Here is an 18,017-nt window from a genome sequence, read left to right as displayed (position 1 = left end):
GCAGCTGAAAGTGAGCTATTGAGGGGACGTAGAGCCCCACAGTGGTCAGATCAAAGTGCTGCAGCCACAGCAGAGAGGTTAGGAACTGGATGTGAACCCAGAGCACCTGGGTCTGACACTGGCGCCTCCACTTCCTCACATGTGACCTTCATTTTCCTCATCTATTAAGATCCCTGTCAGTCTCCTCGGTAAAGCGGGGATGATAATGGTCCCAAATCCATAGAGCTGTTGAGAGGCTTAAATGGGATGAGGCTTGTTAAGGCCTGGGACACAGTAAGTGCTCATTAAGTGTCAGCTGTAATTATTTAATTTGCACGTTATCTTAGGAGGAGTAAATGCTACCGTATTTCATTTTACGGATAAGAAAACAGGCTGGGGGAAACAAAGTAATTTGCCCAAGTTCACGATCCTGGCAGACAGCAGCTTGTAAGAAATACCTTGCATTTTAAAATAGATTATTTGGAAATCCTTGTAATTTTGATCTCTGCATATCCTATGTAAACACTTATTTGGTTAAGATGTTTTAATAAAGTTTTTTTTTTGTTTGTTTCTAAGGGAAGGTGGGAATGAAATGAATTGCTGCCACACATTAAGAGAACTTGAAATCCAAGTGGGAGAAAAGGTAATAGAGATTTTAAAGACACGATTTCCCCCTACCCCACCCATCGTCAGCAGTAATTGTTAGCGGAGGTAGATGGTAGAAAATGAGCCACACCTCATCATCTGAGTTCTCATATCAACATTGTCCGACTAAATAGATCTTCTGATAACAAGCCAGGGCGAAAGCTTGCGTTCCGACTACTTTGGCTGTCTTGGATGGCATCTCTTTTGATGAGTGACACCAGCAGAAGTCCTGGAATATTAATTGCTTTTGTATTAACTTTAGATCATTATTAGTAGGGCTGCCTTTTCTGTCTTTGTCTAAGACTGAGCAGGTTTTTCTTTAGAAAGGGAAAACGGCTGCTTTGCAGCAGTCAATGCCAATCAAGAGCTGCATAGTAAAAATAACCAGTCAAACTCAAAGTGATATATACTTAAGTATTGAGTAATTTAGCCATGAAAGCTACTGTGTGTTTAGAAAAAGAGCATATAGCATCATTCCTATTTGCTGATTGTGGTTAGATCTCACAGCACACAGCTAAGGAGGGGAGGAGATGATAATGTCATTCAGGGGCTGGAATCAGACTCCTTTTTAAAATGCATTTGGGCCTGTCAGTTGCATGAGCAGTTTGAGAATCATGGTTTAATTTATTTGATTCAATATGTTGGTTTGAAATGTGACAAATTTTCTTTCTTTTTTGCACTCTTCTGAGACTCATATATTTCATACTCAAAAATAGCCAGAGATGCACAAAATGTTTGTCTCAATTTCCCTGTCTGATACCATTAACACCAGAAAATTCATCTCAATATGATAGTTTCTTAGCATTATGTGTTTCTAAAAACCTGTTTCACTATAGTTGATATTAGTAGGAACCCAGGTCTGCTGCTTTTGCTGTGACCCATTTGTTATTCTGCAAGAAATTTGTCGTGCAATTGATATTACTTAGGGGTATATGTCTTTTCTCTCTTTAAACTGTGTTCATCATGATATGCTTCTGAAAAAGTCCATTGTTTATGACAATTATTACAGCAGCAGAAACATTGTTAAGGATCCATAATGCAACATGACCTTGAGTGTGGAGATGCAGACAAAGGCCAGGGTTGTCAATGGCCCAAAATAAGGCTGTGGTGAGCAAATCTCAAATGGAACTCCATCGCTGTCCATCCTTTCAGTTAATTTTTATCCCATCCTCCTCCCCATGGAACACCCTGCTGAGAGTGGAAACCCAGGTAGTTTTCATACAATTGCTCATGAGAACAAACAGGTGAAGGGAAAAGGTAACACTTAGTACCAGAGTACTGGAGGGTTTTTTCTGCCGTGTGTTCCAGCCAGCACAGACTGTAACCCAAATTCTACCTACGACCCCAACCCTGAGCAGGCAGGGGAGGTTGGAGGAGACTGACCCCAGGACCCGGGCAGACCTGAGTTTCCATCCTGGGGCTCTGCCGTTTACCAGCCACGTGGTCCCAGGCAAGCCCTCATCGCTGAGTTTCTTCACCTGTCAGTGGGGATAACAGCCACCACCTTGATGTGCTGTTGTGTGGCTTAAAGAGATCCAGAATAAAGCACCTGCAACACTTAATAAATGCCAGCTGCTACTATTATGCTTGTCCCTACAGCTTCCTTTGAAGTACAGGTAGGAACACAAATGCATCTCATTCCTTTCTAGCCGCTCCACCTCCAAATAAAGAGAACAAATCAGTACACCCCTCAACTGTGTGCTGGGTGCAGTAGCATGCTTCTAATGAGGACTCTGACCCTTCTAAAGGTCACACACTAATGTTGGAGACTGAGAGGAAGACTTAGGAATTATCTAAGTAAGCCTCTCTTCATACACATGTCATTGCTGGGTGATGGTTACAGTTTGGGAATGAAAGAATGCTAATTATTTTATTTTAAATATGAGTCCACGTGGCTTACTGGAGCCACGAATGCATGCAGATGTCTCTGAATTTTTGGAGCCAGGCTCTGCTGATCCATGTGTGGACTGGCCTTCCTACAACAGCAAAGAATCAGCAGTGGGAACCCCAGGCCTTCCTACAACAGCAAAGAATCAGCAGTGGGAACCCCAAACCTTCCTACAACAGCAAATAATCAGCAGTGGGAACCCCAAGCCTTCCTACAACAGCAAATAATCAGCAGTGGGAAAACAAAACCTAATTGTTTTCTTCTGCAGTGAGCTTGGTCTGATGGCTGGTTTGTGAGCATCTCTCTTCTTCACGGGCCCTCAGACCCTCCAACAGATGCTCACATTCACGCTCATTATCCAGTTGAACCCTTTGGCTCTCTGAACGTCATTGTCTCTCTAAGCCAAGGGAGAAGGCCAGATTGGATGATCTCTGGGTCTCGTCTCTCCGTCTTTGGTGACTGTGCCCCATGGCTTCATGGGAAGAGGCGCTCTCTGTTTGGTGGAGGAGGCTCTGTAAGCCCAGGGTGGTTCTCATCGTGTCCTCTTCAGGATCCACCTGGTCCTGGCTCTGGTTTAATCTGCACTCAGGTTCCACTCAACAACCACGCTAAGTCCTGTTGCGTTCCTCACTTGCTGTCACTCTCCTGGCCCTTGCTTTTCATTTTGGCCACAACCATGATCCTCTGCATTCATGTGCCCCCCGCTGTGTCCTTGCCTGAGCATCTCCTGGACTGGCTCTTGAGTCCTCTGGTCTTCAGCTTCTTTGTCTTCAGAGTCTCCTAGGAGCCAGAGGGATTTGTGGAGAATCAGGTACTCCTGGGCTGAAACGCTGCCTCTGCTGCTGGTGGTGGTGGAGTGCCTTGGATGGTTTCTCATTTGTTCTGAGTTTCCTCATCTCTAAAGTGGAGACAACAAAGCCTACCTTTCAGGGTACTGACAAGAATGAATGTAAGCAAAGCCGCTGTCAAAGCCCCTGCATACAGCAGATATTCAGTAAATGTGAGTCCCTTCTCCCACTGATGGGTGACGCTTGTTCTCCTTGCCGAACACCACTGAAACCCTTGCTGTGGCCGTCTTTATCTGCCACCAGGTGGCAGCCCCTTGGCCACAGAGATGTTTGGTTTTTTCCCTTATGAGAAACCGAAGGCTCCAACTTAACTATCTTAGAAAATAAGGAGCTTCTTATGTCACCCAAGAAGTCAGGAGGGAGTGGAGGCTAGGGTTGACTAACCCACCTACCTCTCTTTCTGGTCACCAGGAGGTTGCCACCACTTCAGGCAGATATTTTGATGTCAATTTTTTTTTTCAATGGGCCTTTTTTCCAATATGACTGTAAAAATAAGAGAAAGTCCCTCCCTGTGTCCCACAGCCTGGAATTATGCCCCACACCTAAAGCAATCATGGGCAAGGGAATTGGTTCCTGCCAGCAGCCAGGAGCAACCTTGATCACCACCTGGTGCGGCCACTGGGTTCCCTCCTATGAAGCACATGGCCACCGAAGGAGGGCGGATGTCTGAACAAAATGGAAAATAGAGGGTTTTGTTAGAAAGGAGAAGTGGGCAGCCAGGCACGGTGGCACACGCCTGTAATCTCAGCACTTTGGGAGGCCAAAGCGGGCAGATCACCTGAGGTCAGGAGTTCAAGACCAGCCTGGTCAACATGGTGAAATGTCTCTACTAAAAATACAAAAATTAACTAGGCATGGTGGTGCACGCCAGTAGTCCCAGCTACTTGGGAAGCTGAGGCAGGAGGATCACTTGAATCTGGAAGGCAGAGGTTGCAGTGAGCCGAGATCGTGCCACTGTACTCCAGCCTGGGTGACAGAGCGAGACTCCATCTCAGAAAAAAGAAAAAGTAAAGGAGAGAAGTGACTAGAGGTGAATGGATTTGGGAAGGCAACTGATGCATCTGCTACAGCTACCTGCAGAAGGGACCCCTCTTGGCGAGTGGGGCCTTAATCTTATGGACACTAATGTAATTTTTCAGATTTTGCCAACTCTAGTAATAATAGCTAGCACTGAGCACTTACTAGGAGCTTTTCTAAGTGCTTTATCGTATTAAGTCATTTCATTCCCAGGTGAATCCCATGAGGCAGGTACCGTTGTTATCCCATATTGATATGGAGGGAAGCTGAGAACAAAGGTTAAGCAGGCATATGTTGATGCTTACTTTGCATTCAGCAAATGTGACAACTTGTTATGCCTGTAGTTAGACCCAGTCCATCACAGAGAGAAGTCTTTCTGTTCATCATCACCGCAGAAGTCAATGGAGCCTTGTGTTCTAACCACAGAGTTGCCTTTCTGTCCACGGAGCAGAAAGGCATTTGGGCATTTGGGAATTTTCTTCCCTTTTCTCTCTAGTGTCCTGCCTTTCACATTCCTTCCACCTCGTCAGTCTTTCATGCACCGTCTCTGCCTGCGGGGTCCCAGTTCCATCCTGTAGCGGTGGCAGCGCCCGAGACCTCAGACAGCTTCCTCACATTCTTCAGGTGAGGACTGCCAGGACAGAAGGAACTTGAACAAAGATGCAGTGTGCTGCCAGGCTAACCAAGTGTCAGGTTTTTTACTCTATCTATCATTTGTCAACTCCCGACAAGAGGTGAAGATAGGAGTGGCTAAGACAGGAAGAAAATCCCATCTTACCATCTAAGGTGGGGTGAGGGCTCATTGTAAGCCCTGTTGAGGGAAGTACTGAGAAACAGGAAGCTGTTCTGACCTGTGTGGGAATACAGTGTATGTTCAGAAGGTCGTGAATCTCCCCCTCAAAAAAAATATATTCTTCACTGAAGACCGGAATTAAAGAATATATATTCAGTTAAAGAAGTATAAAAGGAAAAAGAAAGCATCCAAAGCCCAAGGCTGTTTCCTCTTGTACCATGTCACTACCCGAGACAGGGAGCTCTCAAAAGAAAAAAAATGCTTGAAGGTTCAGGCACCATGATGCCAGAACATCTGGTCTACCCAGTCGGCTGTGACAAGCGTGTCTGTTGGACACCGAGTGATTTGACACAGGTTTTTATGGGATTACCCTGGTGCCTTGGAGGTGTGTGGAGATAGTCATTTCAGAAGCAATTAGTAAATAATTATAATTGCTGAGCTGCTGGCTTGCTCTGTAATATCCTCATGAAGAAGAAATAAAAGTGGTGGGGAGATTCATTCTCTTAAAGAGGTGAATTTTCTTTAAAAAGACACTTAAAAATTAAATATTCAAGGGATAAAGAATCAGTTGTTAGAATCGCCACCATTTCATAAACACACCTTAATTTTATAACACTACATTAGTATGAATGAATAGACTAGAATGCAGTCTGTTTGCCTGACAGAAAGGCTGTGTCAAGCTCAAAATGAGGCCATTTACTAAAACATGCAAGCTCTTGGTTAATTCCTAATATTCCCCTAATCCTGCTTTCATCAGCTCTACTTTGGTGCACTTGGTATTAATTGCCTATTGTAGCAGGTATTTGAACACATCTCCTCTTTCATCTGAAGAAAATATTAGCATATCGTAGAGCTGTTGGGACAGATTGTATCTGAGGCACTTTTTCCTCCCCGCAGAAAAGCCTATCAATCATAACTGAATATAGTGATTAATAATGTCACAGCTTTTATTCTTGTGTCTACGTGCATCTAAATGAAGAGTAGCACTTATATTTTGATCTAGAGAATCTCACATCACAAAATAATCCGTTGGCATTTTATTTAAAAATTATATTGAGAATACTTCTGCCCCAGGACCTATTTTTGGTTGCTCTATCATTAATTTACAAAAGCCTTCATGAAGAAACTACAGCAAAGATTCTACAATATCAGAATTTGCAATTATTTCAGACTAAGTTTTTTTTTTTGTCTTTCTGTGTGTTACAAATTAATAGTGCAAACACAAGATTGTAGGGGTAAATGTTTAAAGCAGCAGGGTGTGGGGGTACAGTCTGGAGCTCTGGCCTTAGCAAACCCGAGCGTGCATTTGAACACCAACAGAGACTCTCTGAGTGATCCTCAGCAAGCTAGTCTTGCCTCTTTTGAGACTTTCCCCATCTGTGAACTGGGTGAACAATATTGCAAGGTTTTCCCGGTGTTGTTGGGATTCTGTGTGAGAATAAATATAAAATGAACTCACCATAGTGCTGGGCCCATAGAAGTTACTCAACAAAATTAGGAGTTTGTATTTGAGGACATAAAGCATACGAGTTATTACGTGGAAAGTTAAAAGATGGCTTGCAATCATCTAGGGCGGCAGTCCCCATCCCCCAGGCTGCAGACCTGTACTGGTTGGTGGCCTGTCGGGAACCAGACTGCACAGCAGGAGGTGAGTGATGGGCAAATGAGCATCACTGCCTGAGCTCCGCCTCCTGTCAGATCAGCAGCGGCATTTGATTCTCACAGGAGCACGAACCCTGTTGTGAACTGTGCGTGCGAGGATGTATGTTGCATGCTCCTTATGAGAATCATCTAACTAGTGTCTGATGACTGGAGGTGGAACAGTTTCATCCTGAAACCATACCCCCTCTCCCCTGGTCCATGGAAAAGTTGTCTTCCACAAAACTGGTCCCCGGTGCCAAGAACATTAGGGACCGCTGCTCTAGGATTGAAAGCTACCCGGGGAAGGATAAGAGGGCTATATGCTGAGGGTGCCCACATTTACATCTCCTTGTGAGGCCCCAGACTCACCAGTGTCTGCAGACAAAAACGTAACTCTTGACTGTCCTCCTGCCCCACCCGGAGAAGCCTTCCTCCCAGGTCAGTAAATGGTTCTACCACTCGTCATTCATTCAAGCAGAAACCAAGGACCGGTCTTGATCACCTCTCCCTCACCAGTGCCCCTCCCATATCCAGGCCATCAGCAAGTTCTGTCTGCTTTATCCTGAACTAGATCCCAAACCTGGACACTTCTGATCCATCCCCACTGCCATCATTATAGCCTAAACTACCATCGTCGCTGGCCTGTGCTTTGTCAGTGACCCCTTAGCTGGGTTTCCCATTGCCTCTTTTGCCCCTTACAATCTGCATTCCACATGACAGCCAGAGTTATCCATTCAAAACATAAGCCAGAGCCTTCTCTGGTGAACATGCCCATGTCTTTTGCTTGTGCATCGAGTAAACTTCAGTTAAACGCCCCAGCTTTCAGAGCTCTGCACTAGACAGCTCTCCAGTGAGATGTTTTTGACTACCCTATCTAAAACTACATTTTCCATAACACGTAGAACATTCTGAAATGTTGTTTGTTTACTTGTTTATGACTGGGATCTGTGTTCTGTGGGAGCAGGCACCTTTTCTCTCCTGTTCACTGCTGTAACTTTGGTGCCTTGAACAGTTCTGGCACCTGATATGCACTCAGTAAATAATTATTGTATGAATAAAGAAAGTTTTGTAGAAAAGTTCATATTCCTTGGAATAGCCAGGAACAATTGGGTGAGGAAGGTGATATTGGAGCTTGGATTTGGACCATAGATAGACTTGCAATGCACGTTGAGGATGGGGTGGGGGAAGAGATGTGGGGTAGTTTTCAGAATTGCAACCTGGCAAAGGAAAAGGACATGGGGAGAAGGAAGTGTGGATGTGGCCAGAGCACCACAAGGAGACAAGCCCTGCGGCTATTCTGTAGAGTTATGTTTCTCAAGGCAAGTTGGGACAGACGAGTTTCAAAAGGTAGACTGGAGGAAAAGACGCATGTGAAGGCCAGGTTTTAACCCTTAGGCATGGGCCAGGAGGAGGATGATTGAAGGTTTCTGATAAGGGGGTTTTGATGTATTTAGGAGAGTGCTGTCAGCAGCGTTGTGGGTATATTTGCTGGGAATGCAACTGGAGTCGGGGTACCTGTTATCAGGCTTGGAAGTCATCGGTCACCCTCTTACCATCATGTGCATTTGTTGAGCACCTACTGGTGTTATGGGGACACCATGTGGTTATTGGGGATACAGAGAAGACTAAAGCCTGATTCTTGTCCTCTGGAAACTTAAAATCACCTTGGGAACACAAGCATAAGCAACACGTTATGATGGTTTAAAAATGTGTTTATTGGGTGGTATAGCACCTAGATCAAGAGGAGTCAGGGAATAAAGCAATATAAGTTGCTCGTACTGACAGCTGAAAGACATGGACAGTAAACTCTCCAAGACTTCGTAAGAGAAAGTCACCCGTACTGGCTACTGGGGAGGTACCCAGGGAGGGTGATTGATTTGAACTAGACCTTAGAGGAAGGGTGGTGTGTACATACCAGGGGCTCATTAAGTTAGGAATTCATGAATGAACAGAAGAAGGCAGGCGGGAGGGCACAGGGTGGGTGTTCTCCCAACAACTGGATCAATTTGCCAGGAGGAAAGATGTCTGCGGGGGTGAACGGGGAGGATGCAGGCATTCCCAGCTGAGTGTGCACTGAGTTAACTAACAGTCTTCCTTCCCAAACCTGCAACATATTCCACATTCTGGATCTCATCCACTCGAGTCACCAAGGCAGAAACTGGCCGCCACTTGGACTTTCCTTTCCCTCAGCCTCTACGTGCAGTTAACCACTAGGTCCTGCTGACTTGGTCCCTTAGAGCTGGCCCCAGCTTCTCCAGTGCTGTCCCCCCAGTCCTTGAGGATTCACAATGTACGTTAGCACAGTGAAGGCTCAGAGGAGGCCGCCGTATAGAAATCTATTGAATGTTGCTGCAGTCGGCCTTTCTGTGCATTTATTTGTTTAACTCTAGATCCAGAACTTGCACTTGGAGGAATGCCATTTTGGGAAATGCTGAGGGAGATGACAGACAAGGTCTTTTTCTACTCTAAAATGTGATTCTGATCTAGTTCTTAGGTGAGGTGGTCTGTGGCTGGCTAGGCTCTTGGCAAAGTGCTATAGCCACGTGGCAGTACCCAGCATTGGCCCAACCTGGGAAGCTTTCCACGTAACCCAAACAGTCTTCTTCGGTTTGTCTTTCTCAAAGCAGCATCCTCTCCCATGAGGTCCAGACAAGCAGCAGGATGCTGGGTCAGGGTGGTGGCTCCTGATCTTCCAGGCTTGCCCCTGCTGGTGTGCAGCTCTGTCCTGTGAGTGAGCTGAGGCCGACCGGGGCTCTTAGGGGCCCCAAGATTCTTGGCCTGTGGCAGTTGAGGTGGAACACTCATCCTATGAGTGTGGGCTGGGTAAGAAAGAAATGAAAGAAAGGAAACATTTCTTATAGATCAGCAATGCTTTTTTAAATTTAAAATTTTAATTTTTTATAGAGATGGGATCTTACTACATTGCCCAGGCTAGTCTTGAACTCCTAGCCTTAAGCAATCCTCCTGCCTCAGCCTCCCACAATGCTGGGGCTATAGGCATGAGCCACCACACCCAGCCTGGCACTCTCAGAAGTCCCTCAGTATATAGATGGGGCACCTTTTATAGCTGTGTCATAAGTTCAATGCATAGCTAGAGTTTCTTAATAGAAGTCTGTAAGCTATACATTACCGGTAAGCATTTTAAAAATGAAAAATCGAATGTGGGGAAAGGTTCACGTAGCCTGTCGACTTTATATAAGCACAAGTTTCCCTCTTCACCTTGGCTGCAAGGAGACCCCAAACCAGAGTTTTGCTTCATTGTGTCAACTATGACATTTAGGTTCCTTTAGCTCATTTTTTCGGGGTCAGCTTTCTTTTCTCCATTTTTGTGGGTCTTATTTGGGTATCTTTTTAGGTAAGCTTGTTCGAAATTTGGGTAAAGGTAGGGTATGCATATGTTCAGTAAAGAAATTCATAGTCCTTGGCCTGTGAGGGCAACTGCCAGAGCAGTGAGAGCGTCAGCCCAGAGGTAGGGAGGCGAGGCTTTTGTGAAAGGTGAGCGATGCCCGGCCCCCCCTTCCCGCTTGTCCCTGGATTGGAAGTTTGTGTTTATGAGGTTCTGAATGCAGTCTAATTTTTTCCTATCTGGTTTGGCGCATCTCTACCAGCTGGTAAATAGGAAATGTTCACGGTAGGAAGCCAATACTCTGCAGAGTGTAAACAGATGGAATCGATATAAAGTGACAAGTTAGACTGTGCTATTGAGAATACAGAGCCAAAACTAAGAACATAACAGTCAAGCTACTTATTTCGTTCCAGTTCATTTAGTCCTGAATAGTGCTTCATATCTGCACAGCTGTGTTGTTCTTTTTCCCCTTCCTTTCTTCTGGGTTGATAATGACAATTTCAAAGAAAAACTTTAATTAAAGATTTTATACAAAATAGCCAAAAGTAGAATAATAAGGAAAATGAGCATTGATGTGTTTATTGTAAGAGAAATCCTTTTTCATGGTTTCATTTCAAATCTGTACTTCTTAAATGTAAAATGAATTGAGTGGTGGAGACAGAAAGGTGCCAGACTGGCAGCCGTGGGCGCTGAACTCTTCCGCTTGCTGCTGAGCCAAGACGTGGGGGTGCCCGAAGCCCCTCCCCTTGGGGCTCAGTCTACAGGCAGGCAGGTGGGATGCGGTTCCTGACCCATTCTCTTAGAAGCCAGGCGAGAAAAAGTGGCTCCGAGTGAGGAGCTGCACAGAGAAAGCTACATGGAAGCCAATAAGAATGAAATTGTAGAAGGCTTAAGTTCCTCTGCAGGTTATACTCTGGCCTGAAGAAGCCTGGCCTGCCTCCGGGAAGGGCCACGTCAGCGCCAGGCCTCCAGAGGGATTGTTTTCCAGGCGGAGTGGGAATTCTGGGCTTCAGAGAGGAAGTATTCGGCCTTTTCTCATCCTCTTTAAAGCTTGGGTGGTCAGATTTATTTGAGTTCACAGTTTTCCTTCCTGGAGCTCAAAGTGCTATAAAAAGAATTTTAAACAAAGAACTCTGGAGTAATAATAGCATCCATGGTTAGCGGTTTATGGAACCATCTGAACTCAGTGGGGTACAAATATGAAGCAGTTTGATTTCTTAGCTCTCAGTTTTCTCCACCAGACACTGCTGAACCTCCCTCTCTCGTCCCATAGGAGTATCTTTGGCAGATCTGGCGGCTCTCTGGCCACATTTAGGTCTGAACCGGCCCAGTGCAGGCGGGTTCAGTTTAAAGCTCAAGTGTGGGGCACTTCGGCATGCCCTTCTCGGGTCCTCCCAACCTGAGGGCCCTGGAGTGGATAGGGCCTGCTCACTGGCTGTACCTCCCTCCCTCTTTCTGCTTCCTGTCTTCCCCAGATCATGGGGTCTGTGATGAGGGCTGGGGAAGGAGAGCATGTCTGTCTCTCCCTTACCTGGGTCCTCTCTGGGAAGCTCTCCTATAGGGCCCATGGGGAGTAATTAGGACAGTGCTTTGGGGGCCTCTGAACTTCCTGTTGAGGAAGATCGGCCCTGACTTAGCCCCCTCTGGACCACCTCAGCTCCCACTCCTGGTGGTCCAGCTCATTTCCTTTGGTTGCTTGGGTCCCCTTCCCTGATGAGCAGTCCATTGGGAACAGGACAGCTCAAGCTTTCTACCTTTCGTGGTGTCCTCTTAACCTATGGGAAATTCACAAGTCCCGTCCATACCAACAACAGGTGTTCAGGCTGCTTTCATCTGCTGCTTCTGCCCTGCTCTGCTGTCTCTGTCTGAGTCTCAGTTCCTCTTCCCAGGTAGGTGCAGAGCAGATCACTGAATCCACTGGGAAATGAGATGCCTGTCTACCCTTTTTGCAGGTTCCTGTCCTGTCTCTACAAGGATTGTCTTGGCTTGCAGTCTCCCCACCTACCCACCCACTCATCCATCTACCCATCCATCCGTCATCATCCATCTACCCATCCATCCACCCATCCAACTGTCCATAGCCCTTCCATCCATTCATTCATCATCCATTCATTCATCCATCTACCCATCTGTCCATCATCCACCCACCCATCCATCTGTCCTTAACCCATCCATCTATTCATTCATCATGTATCCATTCATCCATCCATCCATAACCCTTCCATTCATTCATTCATCATTTATCCCTTCATCCATTCATCCATTTACCTATCTATCCATCATCCACCCACCCATCCATTCACCCATCTGTCCCATCCATTCATCATCCATCCATTCATCCACCCACCCACCCATCCATCCATCCATCCATCCACTTAATAGTTATTCACTGATCCAGGCCCTGGTCTTGGCTCTGGACTCCTGCCTATTCAAGACCTTCCTCCATCTCTAGGCTTCTGTTATCTTAGTCTGGGCAATGGTGCTGTGGAGGGTGAGGGGTGAAGGAGGGACTAGGGTTGGGGAGAGTAATGCTGGTTCAGCCACTTAATATTCCCCAACATGGGTGTGTGGTTATTTGGAACTCTATCCTTGGCCTTTGATCCCAGTCAGCAATTCTCATTTCACCACCATCTATTGAACGTGTTCCATGTGTGAAGCACCTGCACACATGAGCTCCTTTCATCTTAAGCACACACCACACACCTATATCCTTATTCGTTCTCATTTCACAGGCAACAAAGCTGAAGTTAGAGGAATCAGGCCACTTTCCCTAGGTTACCTGAATAACAGGTGCAGAGCTGGGATTCGAAGCCTCATTTCAGAGCCTGTGACTAGTCACTACATCATTCTGCCCTTCAGGTCGCTTGTGGAGAGGAAGGAGGCAAAGAGGCGATTTGATACACTGGGATTGTCCAGTGGGGGTCGCTCCAGCCCAGAGCAGTTATGTGCCTTTCAGTGGGGCAAACCACCCTGCCTGGGAGAGGGTTTATTTTCCCCACTCCCTGGCTTTCATCTTAAAGGTCAGACAGTCTCTGCTTCTTGTAGTAACATTTATAATTCTGCCCTTCATCAGTTCACCTAAATCTTTTTAATTGAATATTTTAAGTCTTGCTATTACTTTTTACAAAAATTTATTATTTTTATTTTTAGTGATCACTTCCTCCTTTTACTTCACTCCTATGTGACTTGGGGCTTCATTTCCTTGCTTTAAATGTTAGGTAATGGGTTTGGCTTATGCAGCCGCACTTTGGAAATCCAGAGCTTTCTGTCTTGCCTTCCCCAGCCTTGCTCTCCAGGCAGAAGAGCCCAGTGGGTTTAGTCTCATGGTCCTCCCCTAGATCACTTGCTTCAGCCATCATGCCAAGGTCTGAGCAGCTACCCAGACCTGGCTCTGAGGACACCTAGAGGGTCAGATACTATCCTGCTCCCAGGCTGTGCAGTGCTGCGGTGGGGGCTGCGGCACAGTGGAGGGGCCAGGATGCAGTGGGGGTGCCGGGAGGGCAGCACCTGCTCAGGCACAAGGCTAGCATATGGCCCCTAGCAGGGCTCAGGGAGCCAGGCTGGAATCAGCGCCAGGCTCGGCAGGGGCTGCACAGGGTGGGGCTGGGACCAGGTCTCTGGCTAGGAGAGGGGCAAGAGGGTTGAGACGAGACTCTCTGGGACCACACGGGCTCATTTCCTGGCTCTGAGCCTTTAATTTAAGGCATAGTTAGCTGTTGCTTTGGTTTCCTTTTAAAATCTTAAGTGCTCTTCCTCATGTTTGTGCACAAAGAACTCCCCTGAAACTTCCTCACCCACTCAGATGTAAGTAAGCGAGGGTGGTGTGTAGGGTGGGGGAGTGGAATATGGGTCAGTGAACTTTTTCCATAAAGGGCTCAGGAGTATATATCTTCCCAGCTATTCCACTCAGCCCTTGGAGGGGAAAGCAGTCCCTAGATGATATGTAAATGAGTGGGCATGGCTGTGTGCCAATACAATTTATTTGTGGATGCTGAAATTTGAAATTCACATAACTTTCGCATGTCATGAAATATTAGCCTTCTTTTGATTTTTTTTCCAACCATTTAAAAATGTTAAAACCATTCTTAGCTTGCAGGTGTACGATATCAGGTGGTGGGCAGTAGTTTGCCGCACCTGGAATGAAGGTAGTTAGGGCTCCATGGGTAATGACGTCAGGTGATACTTGGGGCAAGATGTTCTTTTCTGAGAGGCATGCTGGTTCGGAGGGAGGCTGCAAGAAGCAGGGACCTTTCCCCTTTTGTTATCTGTGCAGCGGTTTTTCCCTCTCTCAGTGGATTTGGCTCTCTGAGCACTCCTCCCGCCAGGCGCTGGGGATTTTAAGGGTAGAATGGAATGACAGGTGAGCAGGGGCCAGGCCTCCCTGCCCCCAGGGGAAGGAGCTAGTTACCAAGTGCAGGCAGAAATAAACCAAGATGGCAGGGTGGAAGTCAGGGTTCCACCCCTGGCTGGATGGAGGGATAATTAGGAAAGCCAGAAGAGAAGATACCGAATCCTACCCCAGAGTGGACAGTGGCAGGGCAGGGAAAGGCCACAGACATGGCATGCAAATCCACTCTGCACACGTACTTATGGGCATCCGCTGCATCCGGGCACTATTCCGAGCCCTGAAGATATGGCAGCAAACAAAACCAACTTCCTGCTTTGTGGAATTTACATTTCAATGGAGGAAGAAAGACAATAAACAGCTACAGAAATAAGTAGGAAATGGTCCAGGTGTTGATGAATGCTAAGAAGAAAAATGAAGCAAGCGGCCAGCAGAGGATGAAGGTGCGCTTTCGAATAGACGAGTAAGGAAGGCCTCAGTGGCGGCGTGGGATGGAGACCTGAACGAAGGCAGGGAGGGAGGCGTGAGCAAGCTTGGTGCATGTAAGAAAGAAGGAAGAGGCCCCATAACCGAGGCAGAGTGAGAAGGGGCGGATAAAGCAGGGGTCAGACCGTCTATAAATAGGAGCTCACAGCGGGTGAGAAGAGCCCTAATACCCTTGCGAATTCAAAGTCGTTCATGGCTGGAGCCCAGAGACCGTGGTTGGGCGGGTGGCGGGGGCGGGGGCACACAGTCACTATTGTCGGGGGCCTTAGCTTAGCCATTTTATTCCTCCTTCTTACTTTTTTCTTCTCTCCTCCCCTGTGTGGGACAAGTCTTGGACACCACGGCCCTAACTTTGTTGCCTTTGATAAGCCTTACCATCTGCAGCTCAATTCTTCAGCCCTTGCCAAACTTCAGTCTGACAAATGATAAGAGCCTTGGAGACGTCGCTCTGGTGGGTGTGAGCTCGCTGCCAGGTTGCCGCTTCCCGGTGCTCACGCTGGAGATCCATATGGGTTGCTCTGGGGTTTTAAAAAAGCGCATCGCCTCATGTCCTCCATTTTACCAAAGGAGGTGAATCTGGCTTTGGCAGCAGACAAAGTGCTGAGATTTTTATCTGACCATGAGAGCAGGAGCTGTCAGTGGCTGAGGCTCCCTCTTTTAGGCAGAGCGGTGGAGTGGAGGACAGAGGCACCAGAGCCGGTTTTGCTTCTGCTGGTGCCTTTCCCTCTAGGCTGCACTCAGTATTCCCGGTTTTTGGATACTGAGGCCATGTTAGCCAATGTTCTTTGGTTGTAAGCTGTTCTCTAGTCAGGAGGCTGGTATAGAGTTAAGCACGGGGCTCTGCACATAACAGACATCCGTTCAGTTCATGTTTGTGCGAAGATCATGTTATTGTAAGCCTGACATTGAATGTCATCATGACTGCACTCAGGATTGGTCCTGAATGCTTGGGCCAGTCGACTGAGGAGGCAGTTGCAGACATAACACAAGGCTTCCGCAGAGCGTGGCTCTTTTCCAGGCAGGTGAAGAGGAGACAGATTCATTCATTCCGACAGATACTCACTGAGTGTCCACACTGTGCCAGGTGCTGTCCTAGAGCTGGGGCCATGAACAACCCTTGCTCTCAGAGGGGGAGACAGACCATAAAGATAAAAGGAGGCGATGCCAGTTGAAGAGGGGTTTGGAGAAAAGATAAGAGGATTGGGGGTGAGGAGTCCTAATTTGCATGGTGATTAGGGAGGGCCTTTCTGGGCCAAGACCTGAATGAAGCCAGGGAGTGAGCCAGTGAGAATCCGGGAAGAATGTTCCAGGCACGAGGAGCAGCAAGCGCCAGCACCTTGAGGCGGGAGGGGCCAAGCAGTCATGGGGAGCAGCAGAGTCTGGTGCGGCCAGAAAGCAGCAGGCGGGGGACAGGTGGAGGGAGACACGGCCAGGGGGTGGCCAGGAGCCAGTCGAGTGTGGCCTGGTGGGTCACAGCGAGTGGAGTGGGAGCCCTGGGGGGCTTTGGCCATGGAGGGTATGCTCAGACTCACATTTAAATATAAACTCCTTGGCTGCTTCGTGGAGTCAAGTGTGGAGGCTGGAGGACCAAGCAGGAGGCTTGCACTAGCCTGGGGTGTGGGGGGAAGCGGGCTGGGGGTGGTAAGACATGATTGAATTCTGGAAATGGTCCGGAGGGAGGGGCCGATGGGCTCTCCTGGTAGACTGGATATGGGATGTGAGCAAAAAGGAACCCAGTAGAATGGATTTGCCGTTTATTGGGATAGGAGAGTGTGGGTAGAGCAGCTTGGGTTTGGTAAACCTGAGATGTCTGTTAGAGTCTCAAGGTGGACGTCAAATGGGCAGTTGGATATTCTAAGCTGGGCTCTGAGAAGAGTCCAGGGCTCAAGACAAACACGTGGGAGTCATCAGTGGGACATTGAAGCCACAGGAGTGAACCACCAAGAAGTTATTGTGGTCAGAGAAGCAGAGAGGGCTGAGGACTGAGTACTAAAATGCTGCAGGCTTGGAGATGGGAAGAGGAGGAGGAGCTAGCAAGGGAGACTGAGAAGGAGACTCCAAGAAGGCTGGAGGAGAAGGAGAGAGAGCATTGGCTCTAGAAGCTAAGCAGCAAAAGTGCCTCAAGGAAGAAGGGCCAAGCAGCTGTGTCAAAGGCGGCTGCTGGGACAGCAAGATGAGGACTGAGAAGTGGCCCTTGGGTTTGACAAGATGGAAGTCTTTGGTCACACTGACAAGAACAGTGTTTGTGCAGTAGTGTGGACAAAAGTGACTGGAGAGGTTTTAAGAGAGGGGGACACATTGGAGATAATCTTGAGGGGATTTCAGTCCAAGGGAATGAGTGACTGGAGGAAGAGGTGAGGCAAGGAGGGAGGCTCTGTTTGTGAAACCGCTCATCTTCATGGGGTGACCTGAGAGGGAGTAGGACGGGCAGGAGCACTTCCTCGCCTGGGGACAGGGTCAGGGTCATGTGCGTCACGTGGCCCCACCTGGCCATAGGTAGGATCACGGAGGTTCATCCCTTGATCCCTTACAACAGGACAGGAGGCATCTGTCTCATCTGGGGATGGAGCAGGCCAGCTGCAAGTGGGTGCAGGGAATGAGAATGCTGTCCTTTAGTTGTTTCTGTTTTCTCTGTTAAATAAGAGGTAAGGTTGTCAGTAAAGCAGGAGGCGGGAGGAGAGTGTAGAAGGTGGGAATGGCTGTGTGGATGGAGTATATGTGTGTGTGTGTGAGTGATGGTGTGTATGACAGTATATGCAAGTGTGAGTATATGTGCAAGAGAACGTGTGCGTGTGTGTGTATGTGTGTGAGTGATAGTGTGTGTGTGATTATATGTACAAGTGTGTGTGCATGTGAGCATATGCACAGGTGTGTGTGAATATATGTGTGAGAATGGTGGTGTGTGTGTGAGTATATGTGTGTGTGATGGTGTATGTGAGTGTGTGTGTGATTATATGTGCATATGTGTGTGAATGTGTGTGTGAGAGTGATGTGTGTGTGAGTATATGCAGGTGTGTGCGTATGAGTAC

At 47.5% G+C, this 18,017-nt stretch overlaps 1 protein-coding gene across 10 annotated transcripts in view; it reads left to right on the top strand.

Moving 5' to 3' along the window:
* Positions 1–18,017, top strand: part of LOC105464318 (EF-hand calcium binding domain 6) — a 308,413-nt gene that overhangs the window by 59,444 nt on the left and 230,952 nt on the right. For 9 of the 10 annotated variants that reach the window (XM_011712104.2, XM_011712099.2, XM_011712096.2 and 6 more), the window contains one exon: positions 556–622. In XM_011712104.2, the coding sequence (XP_011710406.2) occupies positions 572–622 (51 nt within the window). In that variant the 5' untranslated portion in view covers positions 556–571. The remainder of the gene's footprint in view (positions 1–555; positions 623–18,017) is intronic. The other variant, XM_071080704.1, reaches the window with a different exon arrangement.

Source organism: Macaca nemestrina, chromosome 15 (genome assembly GCF_043159975.1).
Source record: "Macaca nemestrina isolate mMacNem1 chromosome 15, mMacNem.hap1, whole genome shotgun sequence".
Lineage (NCBI taxonomy): Eukaryota > Metazoa > Chordata > Mammalia > Primates > Cercopithecidae > Macaca > Macaca nemestrina.
Note: the sequence above shows the minus strand (reverse complement) of the source record. Positions and strands in the feature narration are given on the sequence as shown.